This window comes from Periplaneta americana, chromosome 8 (genome assembly GCF_040183065.1).
Source record: "Periplaneta americana isolate PAMFEO1 chromosome 8, P.americana_PAMFEO1_priV1, whole genome shotgun sequence".
Classification (NCBI taxonomy): domain Eukaryota; kingdom Metazoa; phylum Arthropoda; class Insecta; order Blattodea; family Blattidae; genus Periplaneta; species Periplaneta americana.
This window is the reverse complement of record NC_091124.1, coordinates 139,187,271-139,212,435: the sequence shown is the minus strand read 5'-3', so window position 1 is coordinate 139,212,435 and position 25,165 is coordinate 139,187,271. Positions and strand designations below refer to the sequence as shown.

General features: G+C 34.3%; 1 protein-coding gene across 1 annotated transcript in view; it reads left to right on the top strand.

Moving 5' to 3' along the window:
• The window catches only part of RpL13A (ribosomal protein L13A), a 53,872-nt gene extending 33,491 nt beyond the window's left edge, over positions 1-20,381 (top strand). The window contains exons 5-6 of the mRNA XM_069833711.1: positions 15,940-16,062; positions 20,239-20,381. Of these exons, the coding sequence (XP_069689812.1) occupies positions 15,940-16,062; positions 20,239-20,322 (207 nt within the window). The 3' untranslated portion in view covers positions 20,323-20,381. The remainder of the gene's footprint in view (positions 1-15,939; positions 16,063-20,238) is intronic.
• Positions 20,382-25,165: the final 4,784 nt, after the last annotated feature.

The window sequence follows — 25,165 nt, the reverse complement described above, 5'->3', positions numbered from 1 at the left end:
CATTGTGAATCTAAGAAATATTACTGGAAATGAGATGCTGCTGTTCTGGATATATTAGTTAGCAATTAATATAAATTTCAAGAGTAACTTGATAGAAAGATGGAAGTCATAATTGAAAAGGTGGATTGCAAAACCTAAGCCAAAAAACTACTTTTTTCAGGAGACCAATAAAATTGAAATAATTATTTTGGAGCTTATTATCTGAGTAATTTATGTTGTACCACATCTGTCATAACATAGATATGACATTACGAAATATTTGTGGCATTTACGTTTATATCTTACAATTTATAGACACGTGTTTTTTCAAAATTGCACTAAGTCATGACTTAGTTTGATTTGGAAAAAAATTCAGAATATTTCCCTTTACTGGTTAATTAAAGTATGCTGTGTTAACTCAAGAAAATGTTGCACATATTACTAAATACTCTAATGTTTTACGTGTTAGTTTTAACATGGAATATTACATTTTCCATTTACAGAAATAAAGAATGCAATTGCAAATGCTGTGTTATCTGAAAAAAAATATTACACTGTAAGGTATATGACAAGTACTTTAACTTATTGCATGCTGTTAGTTGTAACATAGATTTTTCACTTTACATTTACAAAAATTGAAAATGGTTGAATTGAATATTGCAATGTTCTATTTTCACTGAAATTGAAATCTTATTTATTACTACACTAATTGAACTTAATATGTACAGTTGTCAAAAAAAAAAAAGTGGCCGGACTCATGAACAGCGAATATTTTCTAAGTCCACATCGGGTCACGGCGATGTTACACGATTGTGCTTGTAGAAGCAGTTCCAGAACTATGGAATTATTCCATGTCTGCATCTCATAGACCAGCGGTAGAGTGCTCGCTTATTGATTCAAAGGTTGTTAGTTAGTTCGAGCCTTGTTCAAGTTTTCATTTTATTTTTGGATCGTTCTTTAGCAATATAAATAATATTCAAATTATAATTTATATTTTGTTATCGTTCTTTAGCATTATAAATAAAATTCTAGTTACCATTTATATTCTGTTATTGTTCTTTATCGATATAAATAATGTGTGTGTATCTAATGCTCTGGATTTAACAATGAAGTCATCCTTCTTGCTTCCCAATATTTTAATGGAAGGTCCACAAATGTCCTAAGAGTTTCACAATTAGCCAGGTGCTCCATCTCCATGTCCTCTTCTCTGGTGCACAGTAAGCATTTAGGTGAATTCAGTACTCCAATACGATGGAGGTGTTTACTGAGGCAATCATGACCAGTAATCAATCTAAACATGGCCATGGCAGATTTTCGAGGTAGATCAGGAATTAGTTTTGGATCTTTGAATGATTCTTTCCATTTTGAATTTTGATGTTTTGCCTGTTCGCTGTAACCCTAGATCATATATAAAACAGATCAGCCAAGCTTATGTTAAATTTGGACGCAACTGGAAAATAACGGACGCTATGCGTCGCTAGTGTCGAGAAATGAGCTTGCGATAACAAACACTAGATGGCAGAGTACCTGAAAAGTACATAGAGTAATACGACTGTGGGATGACTTTTTTACGTCATGCCACCTCCAAATTTCTTTCTCATTGTAATGTGAGGTTATGTTACAATAAGACTTTGATATGTCGCTAAATTGTAGCACACAGAAGCTTGTTTTACCCAAATTCATCAACACACATAGATGGCATTTTGGTACATGGCTGATATAATGTTGTTTGCGTTCAATATATAATCTGTCATCATTTGATGTACGAAATCTAATTGTTTTTAATTTTCAGTATACAATACCTCCCTAGCAACAATTATCACAAAATACTAAAAAGAGCAGATTTGTCTGCGTTTGTTGAATGCACATCATGATGCTCACGAAAAGGCACTAATTTATTTTGTGTGAACAAGATTACAGTTTTTGAATATGAAGGAAGAGCAGGTATCCCTCTTCTGAAATTTATCCGAAAGGGGAAGAATTACAATTCCCTCCACCCAAACATGTTTCCTCTTTTCAAGGCCTACATGTTTTCATTTTACAGGTGTATTATATGATGTGATATGAAAGCAGAAAAATAATAAGTGTACGTTTCTCGTCCACATTAAATTCAACGTGTTCATAACGTAGACCTGATATATTGCTTCATGTAGGCTACACAGCTGGCAGTGTTCTTTTTACGAATAAGCGGTCGTACTAATCATTTTCTTTTCATCTGAACTATTGCTGGAATATGCGTTTGTGTTTTTATTTGCTTTGTATGTTGTTAAATAACTACTGAACATCGTCTTTGGTTAACAAATTGTTCTAGTATTCGTTTTATATCAGTCTTACGGTATTGAATTATGTCCATAACGTGGGCGAGATATTATCAGGCTGGAAAATTCGCTCTGAATGCATTTTTTTTACACAATTTTCTAATTTTAAGCAGATTTACGATACCCTGTGCGGTTTCTCTGCCAATGCAGAGTTAATTGCAATATACGGTAATTCTGTTATTTTCCTGACACTTTTATATCCGTTCTCATAAACGTACTGATTTAGATTCTTTACCCTACTGTAGGTATTTTGCTCTCTACAAATAATCGTTAGTCAAATGAAATAGCCTATAATAGTTGTTTGTAACGAATTAGTAGACAACCTCAATCCCTTTCTCACTTTAATCAAATTTACTTTATACTGGTCCTTAAATTGCTGAAACTAGTGCTGAGGTAGTTACGGTGATTTCTGAAGTGAAAATCGTTCAATTTATAAGGGTGAAATCAAAAATAATTTTTGTAGCCTTTCCTTGTCCTTAATTGGAAATTTGAGTAACTTCATATGACGACAATATTTCTTCCTTCTTCTACAGTTAACATAATCGCAGATGGACATTTCTAAATGAAGTTTGTTACACAGAAACCTTTGAGACAATATTGACACTTGAAGTTCTTAATATAGTTCATCTATAAGAGTTAAACTAGCACTGAGGTAGTTTCCTTCATACTCAGCTTATTCACCTTGCATACATGAGTCTGTAACAGGTTAGGTTTGGTCATTGCTGTCATGGTAATTTTTTTCTTGGCCATATACCCCACCTCTTGTTTTCTCCCTTGAAATATATTTTACTCTCCTCTCTCTGTTTCTCCAATTGTCATTTAATTATTTTTCTTAATATTAAAGAAGAAGTAAAGAAATTGTTTTGCTTTACAATTTAATTGTACAAGTTTGATTTAAAGAATACACCATGTAGCACCACCATAGATGCACACTTGTCTCGATGAATCTTGGAGTGTATATTTGCAGCACTTCTCGTCTTTCAACCATTATTTTATATAATTCTGGATTCCAGTGCTGAAGAGGTGGATAATTTTTGTTTATGAACATCAAACAAAATAGGGTACCGGTAGTACAGTAGGAACAGGAAGAGATGATCTAAGATCTGTATAGATCTCCACGTACAAAACTTAGGCACCCATATGCCGTATGGCTCCTTACAGACAAAATTTTCATTTCCCCATACGATTAATTAAAAAAAATTGTAGGTTCCATACGATATATGGCCTCGTGTGGCCTCCATGACAGCAATGGGGTCAGTTAGTTTAGGCACTTTTACACCTTGCATATACAATCAACTGCATCTCCACAAAAAAATTCCTTGTAAATTGAACGGTTTTCACTTCAGAAATCACAGGAACTGCTTCACCCAGGTAAGTAGTTAGCAGTTAATCATTTCAAAGCTCTTGTTATATTATGAAATAGCATCACACAATGCTGCCAAAATAAATGTTCCCAGTGTTAAAATTACAGAGTGTAAATTTCGCTTAGGACAGTTTTTGCTCTGGAAAATTAAAGGAAACAAACAGTATATCAAACCAGCAGCTGAGACACAAAGTACCTGAAATTCGAAAGTGGTTAAAAATTTTTATATTTCGTTCTTTCTTATTTACCAGCAACAGAAGTACTGGTATCAGATTTTTTGCAGAGCTAATATCAGAGGCCCCTCCTATTAGAGAATGTTTTGAATATTATTATATTCTGGAAAACTACATTGGCACATCAACCTCCCCTCCCCCCACTTGAATTCTGGGCTGAAGCACGAAAATTTCGAAATGTACAAACTACAGATGCGGCAGAATATTACCACAATGGTCTTCAGCAAGAATTTTGTAAGACATATCCAAATATCTTCATGGTCATTATATGTATTAAAATAAAACATATACTACATGTGAAGTACCTACTAAAAATGAGAGAAATAGAATTTGGAATGACAATAAAAAAGTGGAATGGACAAACACTAAGAAACTATTCATCTTGAATCAGTATGAACAATAGGACACTTTTTTTGGTGTTAGTGGTATAGAATATGAAATTAAGTTGCATCAATAAGTTTTTCGAGTTTAGCATTACTTTAAGTATTTATTGTCCCCCTGTTGGAAAGATGGAATTACTTTGTTTGAAACTTGATGAAATTTTATTGTACCTTAACTCAATTTATTAAGATAATAAAATTCAAAATAATAACTGCAGGCCATTTTAAAATAAATCTGTTGGATGTAAATTATTTCTTAATCTATTAGGACCATAAAGGTATTGTTACAAGCGATAGATTGAATCATTTTTATCTTAATAATTTAATGTAGGATGATTATTTCGGGAATTGTTATGCTCTAAATTGTGAGGATATTTTAATACTTTTTTAAAATATAAATTTGGAATATGTTTCCAGTTAGTAAAGAGTAATTCAGAGAGACAGAGGTCTCAAGCATATTTATTGACACATGCCAGAATTATTAAATATGAAAAAAAGAGTTCTTGTATTAACATACTGTTTATAAAGTAACCAAATCTTAAGAAATACAGTACATGTACTAGTATTCTATATAAAGGCATAGGAGTGAATATAAATCTGTTTTAAGGAATTCCTATTTAATATTCCTGCTATAGGAACATGACAAAATAAATACAACGCAGCATGGAAGCTAATTCAACTCTTATCGAGTATTGTTGATGAGATGTGTTATGAAGGTAGACCGAATCATTCAATATAAATGTATAAATAGGACGAATAATAATAGATTAATTTCAATGTATGTAGTATCAAAACTGAAAGCGGTAACTAGTCTATGAATGATGTCTTAACAAGTATAAATAAAATGGACTCTTGACAATAGACACACATTTGGCTTCAGTAATAACTAGGACTTCAAGGAATTTATGGTAGCTCACCTGTCAGGCAAAACTCTGAATAGTCAGCATTGTCGAACTATAGAAGCGCGATTAAAAAGTATTTTTTCCCCACCCATTACATATGATTGTTTTTTTCAAGTCCCGGTAATAACATTATTAAATTAATTATCCCACATATTTGGGTGGTGCCTTTCTTTGTTTCTGACATAATTTATGAGAGTTTCTCTTTTACATTTCAATAGAGAAATACAACTTTCAGTGGACAATGAACATGTAACTCTAATGGAACTCTAAGAACCACAGCATTAATGTTGTCTTCTTTTCTTTCATGCCCTTAAGTTTTTGTTGCAGATAACATCATGCTATTGGATAATTATACATGCACCTTTCTAATAAAATTGGCATATATTTCACTGGTCTCAGAAGTAAAATGAAATGTATAATAGCTTCTCGGTGCAAAATATTTACTGAAAATTATTGTAGGATTTGAATAGAAATGTCACTTCTCAGGCAAGGTTATTCGTGGATGACTGTATAATATATAGAAAAAATTAGTGATAAATCTTATATCACCGCCTTGCAAAACTAGCTTGACGTTATTGAAAACTGGACTACAACAAATAAAATTAAAATCAATGTGAGCAAAAGTAAATCAATATGTATCCTTCTGTAAAACACAAAATTAAATTCGTCTCATATACCAATTAAATGGATCACCAGTGTCACAAGTAAACACTTAGGTACTGTATATATTTTAGTAACAAACTGGTTGAAATAAGTCATTAATATTACAAGGATAGCCTGGAAAACACTACATTTCTTTATGTGTATTCTTAAGAAAGCTAACTGAAAGTCAAAAGAATTAATGTACATAACCCATGTTCGGTCCACTGCTGTGGAGTAATGGTAGGCACATCTGACCGTGAAATGAGTGGGCCCGTGTTCAAATCCTGATTGGGGCAAGTTACTTGGTTGAGGTTTTTTCCGAGGTTTTCCCCAATTGTAAGGCGAATGTCATGTAATCTATGGCGAATTCTCAACCTCATCTCGCCAAATATCATTTCACTATCATCAATCCCATCAAGGCTAAATAACCTAGTAGTTGATACAACATCGTTAAATAATCAATTTAAAAAAAGACGTCAGATAGGCAGAGGAAGTTACAAAAGCTTGTGGTGGCGAAGAATTTAAAGTGTCTGTGTTGTTAAAAAAAGGGAAGTACTACAAATGGCAGAGAAAGTGGTTAGCCTATATTGATGTATTTGTTACGTGACATTACACAGGAGATATCACCACATATAGTTGTAAACAACCGTGGATATTTTAAATCTGAAAGTGTACTTTAGTGTAATCAAGTGTTGCTTTGCATAATAAGAACTGTAGGCACAGTGTATACGGTAAATCTCTATATGCATTTGAAAAGATTAGTAATCAACTTGACAGAAATGTTCGTGTGTCACAATATAATTTGCAATATTTTATTTGTTAATGGCACTGTTATTTTTATTAAAGTATGCGATTTAGCAGTTACATGTACTACACAAATGTCTTAATTATTTCGAAAACAACTAAATGCATTTATGACATTTGGCATAATAATATGAACATTTTCCATTTTGGTAATAAATTAAGTGGCAAGAAAATGTTCATGTGTCACACCATATAATATTTAATATTTTTTACATTATTAATTATTCCTTTTCATTATGATTTTCTGTTTATATTTTGGAATGCTTACGTTAAAAAACAGTGATGTGTCTTTCATAAACTCCTAAGTATTTGATTAAATATCCTGTGAAGATCATAGTTACTTCGAAAATGTTACGTGTGTGACTATGGAATGACCCATCAGCATTGTTAGTATTGTTACAAATTACAAAACCTGAAACTGTAGAATGGGATCAGGAGTAGTGACAAAAAAATGTAATGTTGTAGGCCTACATCAACAGGACTATTTTAATCCAGTTTCTAATAGTTTTTAAGGTTTGAAGGCCTTTTGAGGTCAACAGGATTGAACATGTGAGGGAAGGGCTATTTCTTGGTAATGAATTAGGCCTGTATATTTTATAATATTATTAACTATATATTGTTAAAGTACCTAGTAAATATCGTAATATGTATATTATATAATACTGTAAACGAGACAATATCACAGGCTGCAAACTAGATTATTCTTGTTTTTGTATAATTATACGAACACGTATCTAATAAACAAGACTACCATTGGTTAGGTTAGGATAGGATTACTTATATATTGTAATCAGGCTATATGTACAAATTTTCCAATATACTACTATCATAACTAAATAGGTTGTTTAGTCCCTTATTTCCCACTGTTCTTTGGATTTATCATTAGTGAAATATCAATTAACGGATAAATTATGCTATACACTCAGTTGATAATATAAATAATATTCACGACAAATATATAAAAACAGAAGAGATAACGAATCATAATTTAGCCGACCGATAACTTTATAACATGGTCTACATATTCTAGTTAGATTGGCTTTGCGTGAGACTCTGTATTGTATTCTATTCAATACAAAGGCGTACTTTATCTTATCTCTCCGCTTCGCCCACGTGATAACTATAAATAGCTCCCTCGTTCCGAACTTGCCAAGGTCATATAAGCCAATAATATTTATCCATGGTCATCAGTTGTCGACAGTACATACCGTTGCTTACGAGATTATCTCGTAAGCAAGAAATAATCGATTTAGACCGACCAGACCGGTTCAGAGTTTGTGTCTCGTGATGGTGTTGGTCATTGTGCCATCTGTTGACGATTACTGAACTACATCAAGCCGGCCTCAACTGCAAACCCTAAAGCCTATATAAGAGAGCTATCTGTTAGTATATATGATCTAGGCTGTAACTTATTCTTTTTATGACTCGCTTTATTGATTCATATGGGAACTTGAAATTTGTTTTTAAGTTTATATAAGTTCCTTTCTTTGCTAACATATCTGCTTTCTCGTTACCGTTCAGTCCGCAATGGGCCAGGATTCATTGGAAGACCACTTTTTATTTAGCATTTGAATTTGTTTCACCATGCAATGAATTTCTTTTACTTTTTCCATTTTAGGGGATGTAGTTGAGCTGATGGACTGGATTGCAGCTTTGGAGTCAGACAGGATGACTATGTTTTTGCACTGGTTTAGCCAAACAAATACATTTTGAAGTGATGTATAAATGGCTTCAACTTCGCCATCAAAATTTGTTGTGTACTTGCCAACATTTTTATAAAGAGAAAAGTATTGGCAAGTAGCTCCTGCTCCAGCTCCTTCATTTTGATCCATGAGAGAGATCCATCAGTGTAAATGTACAACCAGTCCTTTTGTGGATATTTTCTATTAATTGTTTGTACGGCAATGGCTTTTGCTATTTCTGGATTTATATCTTTTTTGTTGAAGACTTCATCAAGATCAAGGCAGCAATCTACTTTGAAGTTATTAAGTGGATTATATCGATTCATCAAGTTTTCCTTTTCACTTGGTATTTCTAGAATTTGCTTAAGCTTTTCTACCTCTTGTATGTATCCATTTTGGGTCCTCAATGTAAATTTAGAATCTTTGTATTTACTCCATTTATCCCAATTTGGAAGCCTTCTTAATTTTTCATAGGTTAAAAGGGCTTGTGTTCAAGGTCTGTTACAACAGGTTTATTAGATGTGATTATTTGCATGGCTTCAATTGGAGTAGTTTTGATTGCACCAGTGATGAGACGTAAAGCTTGGTTTTGAGTGCGTTCTAATATCTGTTTATTTGTGGTTGATGAGGTTATTAGTGCTTCACCACAGTACGTTAAGATAGGCATTATGTATGTGTTGTAGGTTGTATTGAGTGTACTCCTTGAGCTACCCCATTTCGTTCCTGCCAGTCTTTTTAGTAATTTAAAACGATTTGTTGCCTTTGTGCTGATCTGTTCAATGTGATTTCTCCATGTGAGCTTATTGTCGAAATGTATACCCAGGTATTTTGCATTTTCAGTTCTTTGTAACTTATCATCTCTATAGTTTAGATTTATTTTCACTGGTTTCTTTCTTAATGAGAAGAGTTGAAAGTTTTTTTTCTATGTTCACTGACATATTATTTGAACACCAAATTTCAAGTGCCACTAACGATGACTGGATGGAATTTTGAAGTTTCTCTACTGCGTTGGTTTTATGTGACGTCCAAATAACCAAATCATCAGCAAAGAGTGCTGTTTTAGTGTCATGTTTTTCCAGCTCTTGTGGTAGGTCGTTAATATATATGTTGAATAGTGTTGTGCTTAATACTGCACCTTGAGGTAAGCCCAAGTGAGTTTGTTTATATTTAGAACTTGCTGATCCATAAGTTGTAGAACAAAATCTTTGGGTGATGAACTCAGATATCCATCTTAACATATTGGATTTTATGCCTAATTTCTGGAGCTTTGTAATCGGATTGTATCTCCACACATTATCATATGCTGATTTCAAATCGACGAATACAGCTAATGTATCTTTCTTTTTATTAAATCCATCCTTAATAGCTTGACTTAGTAAGATTATTTGTTCTCTTGTTGAGTGGTCTCTCCTAAATCTGGCTTGCTGTGTTGATAGAAGATTGTTTGTTTCTAAAAACCAGTTTAATCGCTCTGATATCATCCTTTCCATGATTTTAGCTAAGTGGCTTGTTAGTGATATAGGTCTATAGCTTTCAATTTTGTCTGCTGTCTTTCCTGGTTTCAATATTGGAATAATATTGCTTTTTTTCCAATTTACAGGTACGGAGGTGTTCCAAACATAGTTATAGAAGTCAAGTAATGCATTTCTTGCTTTAGTGCCTAAGTGTTTGATGAATTCTGGGTGGATATTGTCTGGGCCTGGGGCTTTTTTGTTACTAAGTTTGTTAATAGCAGTTTCTAGCTCTAATAGGTTAAAGTTGTGGTAGAAAATTTCATCAGTAGTGGTAACATTTTGATGCTGAACCTGCATTTTCTTCTTAATTTCTAATTTCATCGACTTCTGTAGCTTTCTCTGTTGTCTTGAGAGTTTAGGAGCAGAATAATATGTATTAAAAGCTGATGCAATTTTATAATCATCTGTTATATTTTTGTGTCCAAATCTTATTGGTTGTTTATGTGTAGATTCTTTCTGTACAGTAGATATATAATTATAAACTTTGTTACTATCTTGTTTTTAATCTAAGTTTTCTACAAACTTATCAAATGCATTTCTTTTGGCATTTAATATACCTTTCCTAAATCTTGCAGCTTTATTTTTCCAATCAAGAAAGCTTTCCTTATCCTTGTTGTTTCTGCTGCCTGCCTAGCCTGTTCTCGTTCAACTTTTAGTTTTTGTAACTCTTTTGACCAAAATGGTTTGTACATTCTAACTTTCCCTCGTGGGACATATTTCTTTGCTGTTGTAATCAAAATTTTGCATATATCGTTATTAATGGTGTCTGGTGAGCTAGATTTGATTTTGATCTCGTTTGATAATCTGTTTTCCAATTCACTTTTGTATCCCTTCCAGTCAGCTTTTTTAAAATTCCAGGATTTCTTGCAGTGGACTTTGGGTGGTTTTGCCTTGACTTTAATACTGGCAATTATGACTCTATGGTCAGATCCGAGACTTTCATATATTTCACGGTGTGTTCTTTCAGCTATATTTGATGCCACTAGTAGTAAATCAGGGTTGGATGTGGAGCCTGTATGATGCATGTAAGTAGCCTCTTGATCCCTATTGAATACAAGTTCCAATTCATTTGTATTTAACCAATCTTCCATTGCTTTGCCAGCTGTATTTTGGTCTCTATATCCCCATAATTTGGAATGGGCATTAAAATATCCCATTATTATAGTTTTATGTGGTATATAAAATATATTCAAATCAGGTCTGTTATTTGGAGGACTGTAAACAAAATATATTGAAAAGTGTTCTTTGGATCTCCATAAATCCAGATATGCTATTTCTATCTTATCTGTTTCATTCATTTCTTTCACAATTTTGAAATTTGATGTGAGGTTATTTCTAACACCAATGAGCATACCACTAGCTATTTGTCTTCCTTTTGGTAAGAGGTACGTTGTATATCCTTTTATGCTGAAATATTTCTTCTGGTTGTTACATATATTGACCTCCATTATACCAAAAACATATACTTGTTTGGTGAACAATGCTTTGGCAAGTTCTGTTTTCTTATCCTGACTAAAACCTCTAGAATTCCATTGTAGTATCTTCACGTTTTCATCGTTCTTCCCTCCCAAGGCAGTCCCCACCCGGATATCTGACCGGGGGACTATTACTCCGGAATATTTTACTTTGGGATGCAACATTTTAATGAGCTGATTTGAACCATTTTCTTGAAGAACACCATGTTTTTAAGAGTTGGCGGTTGTACTGTCCTTTCTCAATCCCCTATATGAAAGGAGGACCACACCTGTCTTTGGTCAGCGGGTCCTTTGGACCTAGCCGGGAGGGCTTACTTGAGTCCACCGACTGTTCCCACCTCTGCCTCCTGTGGGACGCATCTCTATGCCATGACAGGCTAGCATAGATAGTTACCTGTTGGTCTGCGGGAGATACTTCATTTCTCTCCTACCACTCATTTCTGAGAGGCATTCCCCGATCCGCCACTTGGGGATGCGCCCTCTAGCGGTTACAGGTTCCGCGAGGGATATAAATAATATTCAAGTTATATATTTTTGTTATCGTACATTTAGCGATATAAATAATATTCAAGTTATAATTTTTTGTATTCTGTTATCGTTCTTTAGGGATATAAATAATATCCAAGTCATCATTTGTATTCCGTTATCGTTCTTTAGTGATATAAATAATTTAAAATTATCATTTGTATTCTTTTATCGTTCTTTAATGATATAAGTAATATTCACGTTATTTATATTCTGTTCTTTTGTGATATAAATAATATTCAAGTTATCATTTGTATTCTGTTATTGTTCTTTAGCAATATAAATGATATTCAAATTATTGATATTCTGTTATTGTTCTTTCATGATATAAATACTCTGTATTTTATATAAGTAATTATTATGATATTAATAACCATTTTTCTACGTAAAATAGGTTAAATAATTAATATAAGATATTATATAATATTTTGTATTAATTAAACAAACCGATATTTATTATTTATATTCTGTTATCGTTCTTTAGTGATCATGTATAAATAATATTCTTATTGAATTTGGTATTCCTAAGAAACTAGTTCGATTAATTAAAATGTGTCTCAGTGAAACGTACAGCAGAGTCCGTATAGGTCAGTTTCTGTCAGATGTGTTTCCAATTCACTGTGGGCTAAAGCAAGGAGATGCACTATCACCTTTACTTTTTAACTTTGCTCTAGAGTATGCCATTAGGAAAGTCCAGGATAACGGAGGGGGTTTGGAATTGAATGGGTTACATCAGCTGCTTGTCTATGTGGATGACGTGAATATGTTAGGAGAAAATCCACAAACGATTAGGGAAAACACGGAAATTTTACTTGCAGCAAGTAAAGCGATAGGTTTGGAAGTAAATCCCGAAAAGACAAAGTATATGATTATGTCTCGTGACGAAAATATTGTACGAAATGGAAATAAAAAAATTGGAAATTTATCTTTTGAAGAGATGGAAAAATTCAAATACCTTGGAGTAACAGTAACAAATATAAATGATACTCGGGAGGAAATTAAACACAGAATAAATATGTCAAATGCTTGTTATTATTCAGTTGAGAAGCTTTTATCATCCAGTCTGCTGTCAAAAAATCTGAAAGTTAGAATTACCGGTTGTTCCTTATGGTTGTGAAACTTGGACTCTCACTTTGAGAGAGGAACATAGGTTAAGGGTGTTTAAGAATAAGGTGCTTAGGAAAATATTTGGGGCTAAGAGGGATGAAGTTATAGGAGAATGGAGAAAGTTACACAACACAGAACTGCACTCATTGTATTCTTCGCCTGACATAATTAGGAACATTAAATCCAGACATTTGAGATGGGAAGGGCATGTAGCACGTATGGGCGAATCCAGAAATGCATATAGAGTGTTAGTTGGGAGGCCGGAGGGATAAAGACCTTTGGGAAGGCCGAGACGTAGATGGGAAGATATTAAAATGGATTTGAGGGAGGTGGCATGTGATGATAGAGACTGGATTAATCTTGCTCAGGATAGGGACCAATGTTGGGCTTATGTGAGGACGCCAATGAACCTCCGGGTTCCTTAAAAACCAGGAAGTAAGTATAAATAATATTAAAGTTATTTATATTCTGTTATCATTCTTTAGCGATATAAATAATATTCAAGTTATCATTTATATTCTGTTATCGTTCTTTAGCGACATAAATAGTATAAATTTAACAATACAGTTGCATAATACTGGTGTTAGTTTTTTCTTTTTATATTATTACATTATACTATCTTGAAACACAATAAAATGAAAAGGAGTGACGAGGTCTTGAACCTGAGATGTTGACATCTAAATTCCGTTGTTCTTCCAACTGAACTACGAGGGCACAAGTATAGAAACATTTGCGGGAAAATTGGCCCAATTCCCCTCCCAAGATTATCTGATGATTTGTAGAAGCTCGTCCAGGAAGCGGGGGGTGGGGATAAAAACTAATTGGGATTTCCTGTTATCTGATTTGGTCAAAAATCCTGATAGAAGTAATATTTAACCTCTGCTGTGAATTTCAGTGAAGTCCGGAGGGCCCAATTAGTCAAATCCACTTTCTTCACCTCCATGATTGGACCCCCTGGGATCTATTAAGATGCGAAAGAGACAGGGGTGTGCGGAAAGCAATGGGAATTTACCGCATTTATCCTTCCCAAGAAAAACTGCAAACATGAGCAAAGGAAGCTTTTAATAGAAAAAGGAGCATCTTCTGCGGACCCCTGGGAAAAAAACTAAGGAAGAGACTAGTGAAGTGCTTTGTGTGGAGCGTGGCATTATATAGGGAAGAAACATGGACATTATAACGAAATGAACAGAAACGAATAGAAGCATTTGAAATGTGGATGTGGAGAAGAATGGAGTGTTTGAAGTGAACAGACAGAATAAGAAATGAAGTTGTGTTGGAAAAAGTCTATGAAGAAAGAATGCTGCTGAAATTGATTAGAAAGAGGAAAAGGAATTGGTTGGATCACTGGTTGAGATGAAACTGCCTACTGAAGGATGCACCGCAAGGAATGGTGAATGGGAGGAAAGCTCGAGGCAGAAGAAGATATCAAATAATAGACGACATTAAGATATGTGGATCATATGCGGAGACTAAGAGGAAGGCAGAAAATGGGAAAGATTTGAGGATGCTGGGTTTGCAGTGAAAGACCTGCCCATGGGCAGATCACTTGTGTATGATTGTCCAGGATGCTTGGAATGTGGTGGCTGAGAACAGTCGCTATTTGAAAATACTAGTTGATTCCATGCCCACTCGATTGCAAGATGTGATCGAGATGTGGGGAAGATAGACTATATATTGAATCGTGTCTTTTTCTGTTTTTTGAATGCTTAATTGTTTGAATGTTCTAAGGCAGACACCAGTAAGTTTGTTTTGTTTATGCTACGAAAGATATTTTTGTTGAGAATAAAATCTTTTTTTTCTTTCCATTTGCAGCCATAATGACATAATAAATAATGATAGTCATGGCATAATACATTCATGAACGTGATGTTAATTACTAAAATAATCATAAAATAGAAAGGAGCAATTCTGTATATTTTGTCTCTCTCTCTTAAAAACAAAACAAAAAGAACATAAAAAGCACAAGGTTGTATTCGAACACAGGACCTCACAAATACAAGGCCGGAACGCTATCATTTTGCTATCAAGTAACACACGGAATACTTTAATTATAATTGTAGATATCAGGCAATGTGGTCCAACAACATGTAACATTGTCTGTCTCCGAATTGTAGTGAAGATACCCGAAGGGAACTTTGCTTCCAGAGAGCGGCCATTTTTTCTTTTGACAACTGTACATATTAGTTTCAACATGAAATTTTTATGACTTTTCTTCGTCATACATATGAACAGTGTTCTCATCCCCTCAGATTCCTTCAGCGCTTGTTCATAAAATTGTTTGGCTTTTCTATTTTCCTCAGGTATGTATTTCATCGGCTTAAGAACGTCATTCCTTTTTTCAAAACTAATGGTATTTTTTAATGTTACATCAGGAATATTAGTAGCAAACTGCAATGTGCAACTGACTGAAATAAAATGTGTCAAACACTGCTAAGTCAGCTGTGTCAATAGCCAATGCGCATGCACACCAACTTAGTTGAGTTTGGAATAAAACAACAGTTGACTTAGTTGGATTTGGAAAACACCGTCAATTTTGACATTTAAAATCATATGCCTTAGTTGGATTTGACTTATAGTCTGTTATTAGAATTGTGTAACATGTATAGGAGAACACACTGAGTAGCTTAGCTAAAAATCGCCAAAAATTGACGTAGTTGGTCTTGGAATCCACCTCTTCTATACTTTTAGTTTATCAAAAAAGAATCTGACTGTGTTAATAAAACATTGTTTGATGTATGAATAATAGACAGGTTAGTAAGCATCTTCGTCCTTCTCACTACTTGTTTTACATTGCGTGGTGGCCAGGAATCAAGGACAGAGAAGCAGATTATAATTGAATTGGAAACCGAAACACAAATTTTTGCAGTCTTACATAATGGCTACTATTCAGAATTGTATTGCCATGTCCTATAATGAAATTATGCCATGATCATAATAAAGTAAGAATTAAATGTGTTATTAGTTCATTTAAAGTTAGTAATTTTTTAAAATTCTAATATGAATATTTTGTTACAGTACTGCCACCTGGGTCGTCTGTCTCATGAAGTGGGATGGAAGTACAAGCATGTTGTCCGCACATTGGAACTGAAGAGAAAGGTGAAGACCATCATGCAGATCCGCAGACATAAGCACTTAAAGGTATGGAGCAGTCTTTTATGATAGTTCAGTTATTCTTGTATTATAATGTGACCAGAATTTCTGAAGCTTGAAATGGGACACTTACAATAATACAGTTTTGTGAAAAACTTTCTATCCTAATCATATAATGTTCAGTTCTGGAAATAGAAATTTTAATTGTTATTTTTAAAATAATGTAAGCATTAAGTTTCAAGCCTTGTTATAGATCTGTAAATAACAAAATTTAAAAAAAGAAAACCGAAGAAGTTACGAAATTATATTGCTCTTAACACGAAATACAGTAAAACCTCCCTAAAACGAAATGCGATTGTTCCAGAATTATTTTTTCCTTTTTCACAGGTTTTCATTTTACAAAGAATTGAGTTTTGACAAAACTAAAAATAGACTACTGCAATATGCTCACTGTAGGAAGAACACAATGAAGAAATAATTTGAAATAAAAGTTACTACAGTACAGTACATGCAAAGTGAATTTTATTTTCATAATTATTAACTTACGTAATTGCAGCCTCTCTTTGCACCCTACTTTCTTGACCCCACATTTCTTTTAAAAGTATTGCCGCGACTTTTTTGAAGGGAATGTTGTAGGATTTCCTTCGCGTCCTACATCAATTCAGAGTGTAAATTGCGCCCTGATCCATCGGTTATGTAACTGAAGTTGTGTTTGATGGAAAATAGATTAACTTCACATTAGACAAAATTAATCCTTGGATGGCAGGTAGTATTGTCTAAAAACAGTGTGGCCTTACGACCTTGACGTTTTATTGCCCCATTAAAATTATGAAGCCACTCTTCCATGAAAGAACTGGTCATCTAGGCTTTCTTTATTAAATCGCACAGTTTTACTTTATTCCCACTGTTATTTAACACTATTGGCATATTAACACAAAACTCAGAATAAATAAATGGAAATGTGAAACTAAATTGACACTACACTACAATTATTCACAGTTTTATTCTACCCCCACTGTCCTTTTATCACTGTATTGGCTTGTTAGCACAAAATGAACGAAAATTCAAGAGGGTTGGAAGAAGTAACAGTACAGGAGGTCAGTAACCTGCCTGGGTCCTTAACAATAAGCACAGAATAATGACATGGTTAGAGAAGCTTCACCCCCAATGCCTGACAAAGAATAGTGAAAGTCTTCCAGATCATCGCATATACAGTCACACAAAAAAATTGTGTCAAGCTTTGTACAGTATTATTGCAAAATTAAAAATGGTTTGAAAAAATTTAGCAACAGTTACGCTTAAAATTATCCGTTTTAGTCAGATTTTTACCTAAATGGTGCCCAAAAATGATTCCGTTTTTGCGTTAGTTTTCCCGTTTTAAAGTATTATTTTACATAGGAAATCATTGTTTCCAAATTTTTTTTTTGTTTCTGCAGGTTTCCTTTTTATAGAGGGTAGGTACTTTTTAGCAAGGTTTTACTGTAATTAGATCAGCCTACTAATACCACTCTTGGCTATATCTTTTTTTTGTTATCTGATGCACGAATTTTCATAAGAAGCTTATTATTCTCTGACTTGAGGCTTTCCCGTTGAAAGCTTGGAGCTTGGAAGCAAATCTCCAACTCACCTGGCTGAGAACCTGAGAAGAGTTATTCTTTTTATTCTCATTCAATAAGCTGAAGAAGAAATTAACTTTGGTAATTAACAATGCCTTCAATGTGTCGACCTTCAATTGTGTTTTTTTGCAATGTCCTTTTGTTCACTTGGGGGAAAAAACTCTTCCTACAGGACTATTGGTTCCAGACAAGATAAGCCAAATTCAACAATTTTTACCATATTTCTGAATGGCAATTACTTTTGAAAGGAGAAAATGTCTTGATCATAGATAATGTTCATCTTAGCAGTGGTCATAGTTGATTATCTTGCAAACGAGTGCTCCTCATTGTGTTAAAATAATTGTGTAAGGTATTACAATTTAGAGCTAAGAATTTTTATATTGTCCACATCTAAAAAACGAAAATGTGTCCTTTTTTCCATTTTTCAACAAAACTGAACTAATGGGCATCCCAACAAAGAATTGTCAGGTGGAAGGTTCAAAAATGGACTGTCCCTTTCAAAAGGGATGTGTGGTCACATTATGTATTAACAAAAACTCTCTTCATGAGCTTTCTGTCCAAATTAAAGATATGAAAATTACAAATCAGAAGGAATTATAATCTTGCATTTCACTCAGTTTCTGTATGATAGTATTAATTCATATTGCTATTTAATGTTCTGTAAGAAAAAGATTGATTGGTGTACTAGCAGTTACAGAACTTGCTATGTGACTGACAACTGACCTTTAAATAGTTCACTAGTAAAATTTCTGGCTAGTGAAGTCAAATTCGGATCATCTTGCTACTCAAAGCTTTTACTTGCACTTCACAATTAGGTGAATACATGATATAAATCAAGCATTCGACACACTAATGTTTAGACGAAAAATAAAATGTGTAATATTAATATGTAACATAGAACTATCTTTAATGAAATTTTTTCTGTGAAATGTTGATTTGAAGAAAGTAGAGTTCTGGCTGACCTATTAATAACTTTCTTCCAAAAGAATGCTATATGGATAAAATGTTTCATCTACCGTTTCTTTCTCAAACTCGCCATATTAATACACTGCCTGCGAAATGTACAGTAATCAGCAATTTGATGTGTACAGAATTTCATTTCTCTGTCGAAAATTATCAGTATTCACATGCAAAGTTATTTTTTATTTATACATAAAAATATACAAGTATTGAGGTAAACTGACCAGGTTTCCCCTTCTCCCTTCCTGATCATCATTGTCACTCATTCCATACATTACACTTACATGAAAACTTACACATACTCTCACCATAGTACATGACACAACTGTCCATAGATAACATGCATAGCGTGGCCTGCCGGTGTGCAGCTAGAAAATGGGTCACAGTCCTGCCATATATCTGCAATATGTGGAACCTGAATCATGTAAAGTGAAGTGGGTAGGTGTTGGATACATACATACATCCTTCCCTTCATCATATCCGATAAAGGAGGTTTCAATAGCTGTGTTACTGCTGACATTGCAAGAATGTCTACAAATACTTAGTTATTAATAATAATATAAATATAAGTACAGCAGAAGAATTTTTCGTAGCAAAATTTTATAATAACGTCCCACTAATTAATGAAATAGTCCCCAACCCAAACAATACTTTATACAAAATCAATAACTGAATTGCAATTTATTGACTAGTTCCGCCTGTGAGTTTCCGCTATACCATGCTTTGTATACTCAGTAGCTGACTTTGCTTTGCACAAGATCACTTCTTCATAATATTTTCCTAAGAAGTTTTTCAACAAATAATATACGATAATTTATTTTAACTTTTAATATCTTTTATATTTATTTACCAGTAATGTGTTTAATCATAAATACAATATGGGCCTGATGATGCTAAATATAGTGAAAACTTTTTTTCAAAAAAATATGCAATACATTAAGGTGCAATAAAATGCATTCATCTAGGTACTGATAAGTAAGACTGAGATATTGTAATAAGAAATTTTATTTCAACAATACTTATCTGAACAGAAAAATGACTTCGAAAATCAGAAATTTTGTTAGAATATTATACTCATCATTCGTGTCTGACATTCATCTTTATACATATGCGTTTCGTAATTTCCTCTTTAACACGATTTATATTATAAATATTTTCAACCAGTATTATTTGAGTATTGGACCCGAGAATAAGGAAGAGAGGCAAGGGCAGTGTAGGATCCTGTTGTTTACATAGAAATTAACTAGCTGAATTTCACACATGTAAAATAGTTTTCACTGGTAATTTAATTTTGCTTTTAAACTCATGTTTCTTGTCATGAGAATTATTTCTCGACCAGCAGCTTCGAAATAATTATCATGACAAACATTCATTAAGCTGAATTAAATTGTTATTGGAAAACTTTTAGTGCTTGTGATATTACTGTAGAAAGTATTTTACCATTAAATAAATGATAAACTACATATTAAATCTTTTTCGTTCTCCTTGAAATCCAAATCATTTAAAAATATACGAATATCCTCTATGATTTGTTAAACTAAGTGTATTAGATCAATTAAAAAATAAATTGCAATAATGCTATTTATTTCACTGAGAAGTCGTATACCTATACTATGTTTTCTCATATTTGGTTTCTCTTTTATTTCAGAAACTTACAGTTGAGGCAGGTGAGAAGGTCTCAAAACAAGTTGAACCATACACTAAAGTCATCAAGTCTTATGGATACAACTGAAAATGTGAAATTTTGTGTGGTTTGTGTTAATTATGTCCAAAATACAGACTTGAAAATTACGATAATCTTTTCTTGTTGCATCTACTGTCCTTTTGCAAAACATCCTTAACCTGTCCACCAAATGTTGTAGTTACTTGTGTTGATGTTTTTGATATCTTGATTTTATTACAGTTGACTTGTTTCTCTTGAATGTTTTCCTCTGTGTTAGTATGAGATATTAAAGTTAACCATGTCTCTGATTGAGGTTCTGGCTGATATGCACATCTATTATCAGGCAGTACACCTCACTTGATGATGTGTCAGAGGAAGAACGATTATTTGTATGCATCTGAAGTTTGACGAGTGTAATATGTAGCTAAACTACAGCCGGCCAGTCTCTGACTCTGACATTTCTCTTGGAAAGAGAAGAGAGAACGAGAGAGAAAGATAGTGACCTGCATTGCCAACCTGTGGCGCTTTGAAGTTGTGAAAAGAACCTCGAAATTCCACTCTTAAAACACTCTGGTTCAGTTTAAAGTAATGTTTTTAATTCTATTGTAATTTGCTGTTACAAGACTTGAGTTCTGATATGCGAAGATTAATTCAATCGCAGTTTGCAATGCTGGGAGAGAGGCGGGCACTAGAGGTTAAAGTTGTTTGCTAGAACCAACCAGCTATGAGCGTCTGATGTATTTAGCGCGATGTTGCCACTTCTTTTTTATGCGAAGCACGTGGCAGACGAGTCGTTAGTTCTTTGTGTTATAGTACAGGTGAAGTAGTTGTGTTGTTTTGTGCTTGAGCGATTTACGGTGAATGTAAACTTTATTATTGATATAGTAATATGGCCAGTGGTTCGTCAGAATCTAAAAAGAAAAAAATGGCTCTTTTAAGAGCCAAAGTCATGAATTTATATAATATATGCAAATTGCGTGAATATTTTGAGAAGGAGCGAGACAATGGAGAACCTCTTCTCCCTGTTACGAAAGTGGTAGATAGAGTTTGTGACACCATGAAGGTGGGAAAAGCAACTGTTAAATGTGTGGCGTCTTTCCACTTGAGTATTAACAGATTCTAAGGAAAATAGAGTCTTTTTCATTTGATACACTTTCATTATAATGATAATGATATTCCCATAGTCATGTAGTGATATATTGTAGGCCTATGTATAATTTACATTCGTGTTCGCATTAGTTTTTATTCTGTTATAATTATTTAGCTGTGTACATTAACGAAAGATGCGATCTACATTTGTGTAAAATGATTTACATACGCGTTCGTATTAGCTTTTGTTTTGTGATCTACGCTGTGTACATTAACGAAGGATGTGTTCCAAGTTTTATGTAAAATGATTTATAGGCATACCTATGCGTTCGAATTAGTTTTTATTCCACTTCACAAAATCGACCAGCGTGCGCGTGACAGTTTTCATTCTGTCTATACATATCGGCAACACTGTCCCCTTCGGTCACGAGAAACGTCAGGGCCGGAGAACGACTGGCTGTACTGTAGTGGGCGATGTGCGCAATGGAGGGGGGAAAGGAACTTGCCACCCTATCCCATTATCTCCTGGCCTAGTTGCCTCATAAGTGGTGCCGCCTTGGTATCACTTGTGGGGTTCAGACCTGTCTTCAGACAGGTAACTAAACAACAGCTTGGAATAAGGCTTCAAAATATACTGTTCAGTGGTAACCAGTATCTTTCCATTTCGAGGATGCAGTACATAGTTCATTTTCCAGAAAGAGAAAACCTGAATTATACAGTGACCTAGAAGGTTTCTTAAATAGACATGGACTCTGAACTTTCACTTTTTATTTTTAGGTGCACTTGTGAATTTAATGTTTCTGAATCCACAAACTAATGTTTGAAGTGTATGCAGCATGCATGCCTGGGAGTTAGGTCAATCTGTATCACTAGTCATCAGTTTTTTGGGCTTCCAAGGTTCGTATCACTGTGTTCTCAACCCACACATTCATGTTAGTAAACAGATGAAAATTGTGCTTGAATTGGACTGTAAGTTGGGTAATCTATAAACTTTAATTAGAATTGATCAAATAGTCCATGTGAGGGTGCACACTGTCATTTACAATTTCATGAAGAACTGTCTGAGAAATTTGAGGTAACTGACAAGAAAGCTCATGTATTGTGAACTGGCGGTACTTGAATCGCTTTTGTCAACTTTCAGTGAGACCCTCAGTCATCCCAGATGTCCTCTCTTGACCACATTCATTTCGAAACTTTTAGAGACTATTCTCTCGCCTTACATCCTTCTGATGAAATTCAGCTGCTCTGTGTCTGTTAGCTTGCAAGAACCTAATAGCGCAAATTTCGTAGTCTGCAGGACCTTTGATGGACACTGTCATGTCCACTTGCTACAGGAACAACACTAGAGGAAATGGGTTGTTAGGTGGCATGAAAGTAATTTCATGTAAAAAATATATGTAGGCATAAATTTTCCCCTTATCTCTTGTTTTCTTTTATCATCTTACCAGAGGTTGATTTCTGATTGACCTTCATAAATCACAGTGAAGTACTTACCTTGTGTAGTAGAGGCAGATGTTTTTTTTTTCTGCCTGTAAATGTCTTGTCACTTCACAACTGAAACTGAAATATGTTAATGAATATAAATTAATCTTAGCGGCATGCATGTATGGTTTAATTTTTATGTAAGAGCATTACTTACATACCTGGTATAGTCGTGTACTGTTTCGATTTGATATTTATAGCCCTCTTTGAGGTCTGTGCTGATTGTGACTTGATGGCATGCCATAAGTCCGTGTTACCAAAGAATAATGCTGAATAGTACTAGTTCTGAATATCAGGCCAGGGCATTCGATAAGTAATAGCAACTATACTGTAAAACAGTGCTTCTAGCAGTGATCATTGAAATCTTGTACTATATAATAGAGTAGCGATTGTTCCATAAATTTGCAATATTGAAAGTCTCGAAGAAGTCACATTTTGTAAATACAGTGACTGTTTCTGATTTGTAGTAAACACTAGAGCCCTAAAGGTACGAACAAAGATGCTTCATAAAAATCCAAGTTGCAAGAGAAAAACATGCAACTCAGTGCTTTAGGGCAGGCCTTGCCAAACTTTTCATAGTGAGGGCCACATTAACCATCTGAGAAAGAATCGCAGGCCAAGTTGGGCTATTGGTGAAGACATTTTCTGTGAAGTTGAAAAAACACTTTCTCGATACAGCTCTGCTTTCAGTGGGAGAAACTTAAGTGCATCACAACAGATGGGAGTAGAAACATGTGTAACACGAAAAAAGATTTCGTTGGAAGAGTTTATTTGAAGGGTGCCTTATAGCTGGGTGCCCAAAGCCTATGATATTGCACTGTATTATCCATGAGGATGCATTATGTGGAAAATACATATTTGGAGGTACATGTTGTCATAGAGCGAGTAGTGTCGACAGTGAACTTTATTCGATCCCATGGACTTACCCACTGCCAATTCCGTGAGTTTCTACTGGTAATAGAAGCAGGGTGTCCCAATATTCCCTACCATACTTCAGTTTGGTGGCTCAGCTGCGGAAAGGTATACTGGAATTCTTCGAGCTCAGGAAAGAGATTGAAATTTTCTTGAACGAAAAGAAACTGCCCCTGTCCATACTTTCTAACTGCGACTGGATTTGGAATTTGACTTTCTTTGCAGATATAACCAACCATATGAATGACTGCAACTTAGATTATAAGGAGGAGGAGAACTGTAGTTGTTCCATGCATGCTGCATACAGATGCCTGTGCTATGACTTCAAAGCCACTGTTTATGTTCCTAATAAACACAAGTATAGGCTAGCCAAATTCTGATTACCGACAGCAGGAGTCTGAACTACTGAGCTCGTGCATGTTTCCTGTTTGTAGCGATAGCAGCGACCTCATCTCCAATCGGTAATAAGTTGGTGGGCCTATAACTGTGAAGTGTCTGAAACATCTAAGGGCTCATCAAGTACAAGTGAAACATATTCAAACTGCTTTTTTTTTTCATTCAACTGGCAAGTTATGTTTTTGGCAATATCTTCCAATCTACAAGCAACTACATGTACTAAAGGACTAATGTTCTTAAATAATAAATCTACTTTCTCATGACAAACCTTCTTTACCTCCATTATCATACACGATTTAATAAGTTCACCATCACTATAAGATTTTCCTCTTTTCGCCAGTTCATGTGACACATGTAAACTAGCCACTGTTGCTGCTTCATTGTCTGATCTCTGTTTCTTGAAAATATTCTGTTCAGATGATAGTTCATGTTACATTGCTTCAAATTTATCATTCTGTAACTTCCCCGTAAATTGAGAAAATTTTGAAGAATGTTATATTCTTTAAACACGTTTTCCTGCCATAATTAAAGTAAGTTACACTGTGAGAACTACTAGTAAATGCTTGTGGATTAACTCAGCGTGCTAATACTACTGTTAACTGGATAATATTTATCACTTCAGAGTTTTACTGCTCTATAATGTGTGAGTGTGCCAAAACAAGTCGCTGTTGTCAGCTTACTGTGGTGCAATCTCTGGTTGCTCTGTTGCTACACTTTGCGCTTCGGTTGACCAACCCACGGTTGCTTGGTAGCTGACCACTTGCAACCAGTAGGCTATATAGTAGCAACATCATTGTTATCAGAGTACATGAGCAATTTAATTTTTTAAGAATTTGAGCTTCTGATTCGATTTCATTGCTCGAAATTCGTGAATAAATTAACCTAATATAGGCATACTGTTTCTTTTTTTTTATTATTTACTTTTAATTTTTTTTTCAAGTTAGTAAGTGGGCTGAACAAAAGTAGCTCGCAGGCCATAGTTTGGCAAGACCTGCTTTAGGGCATTACAAGAAGCCTGTGGGAGAGAAGTGCT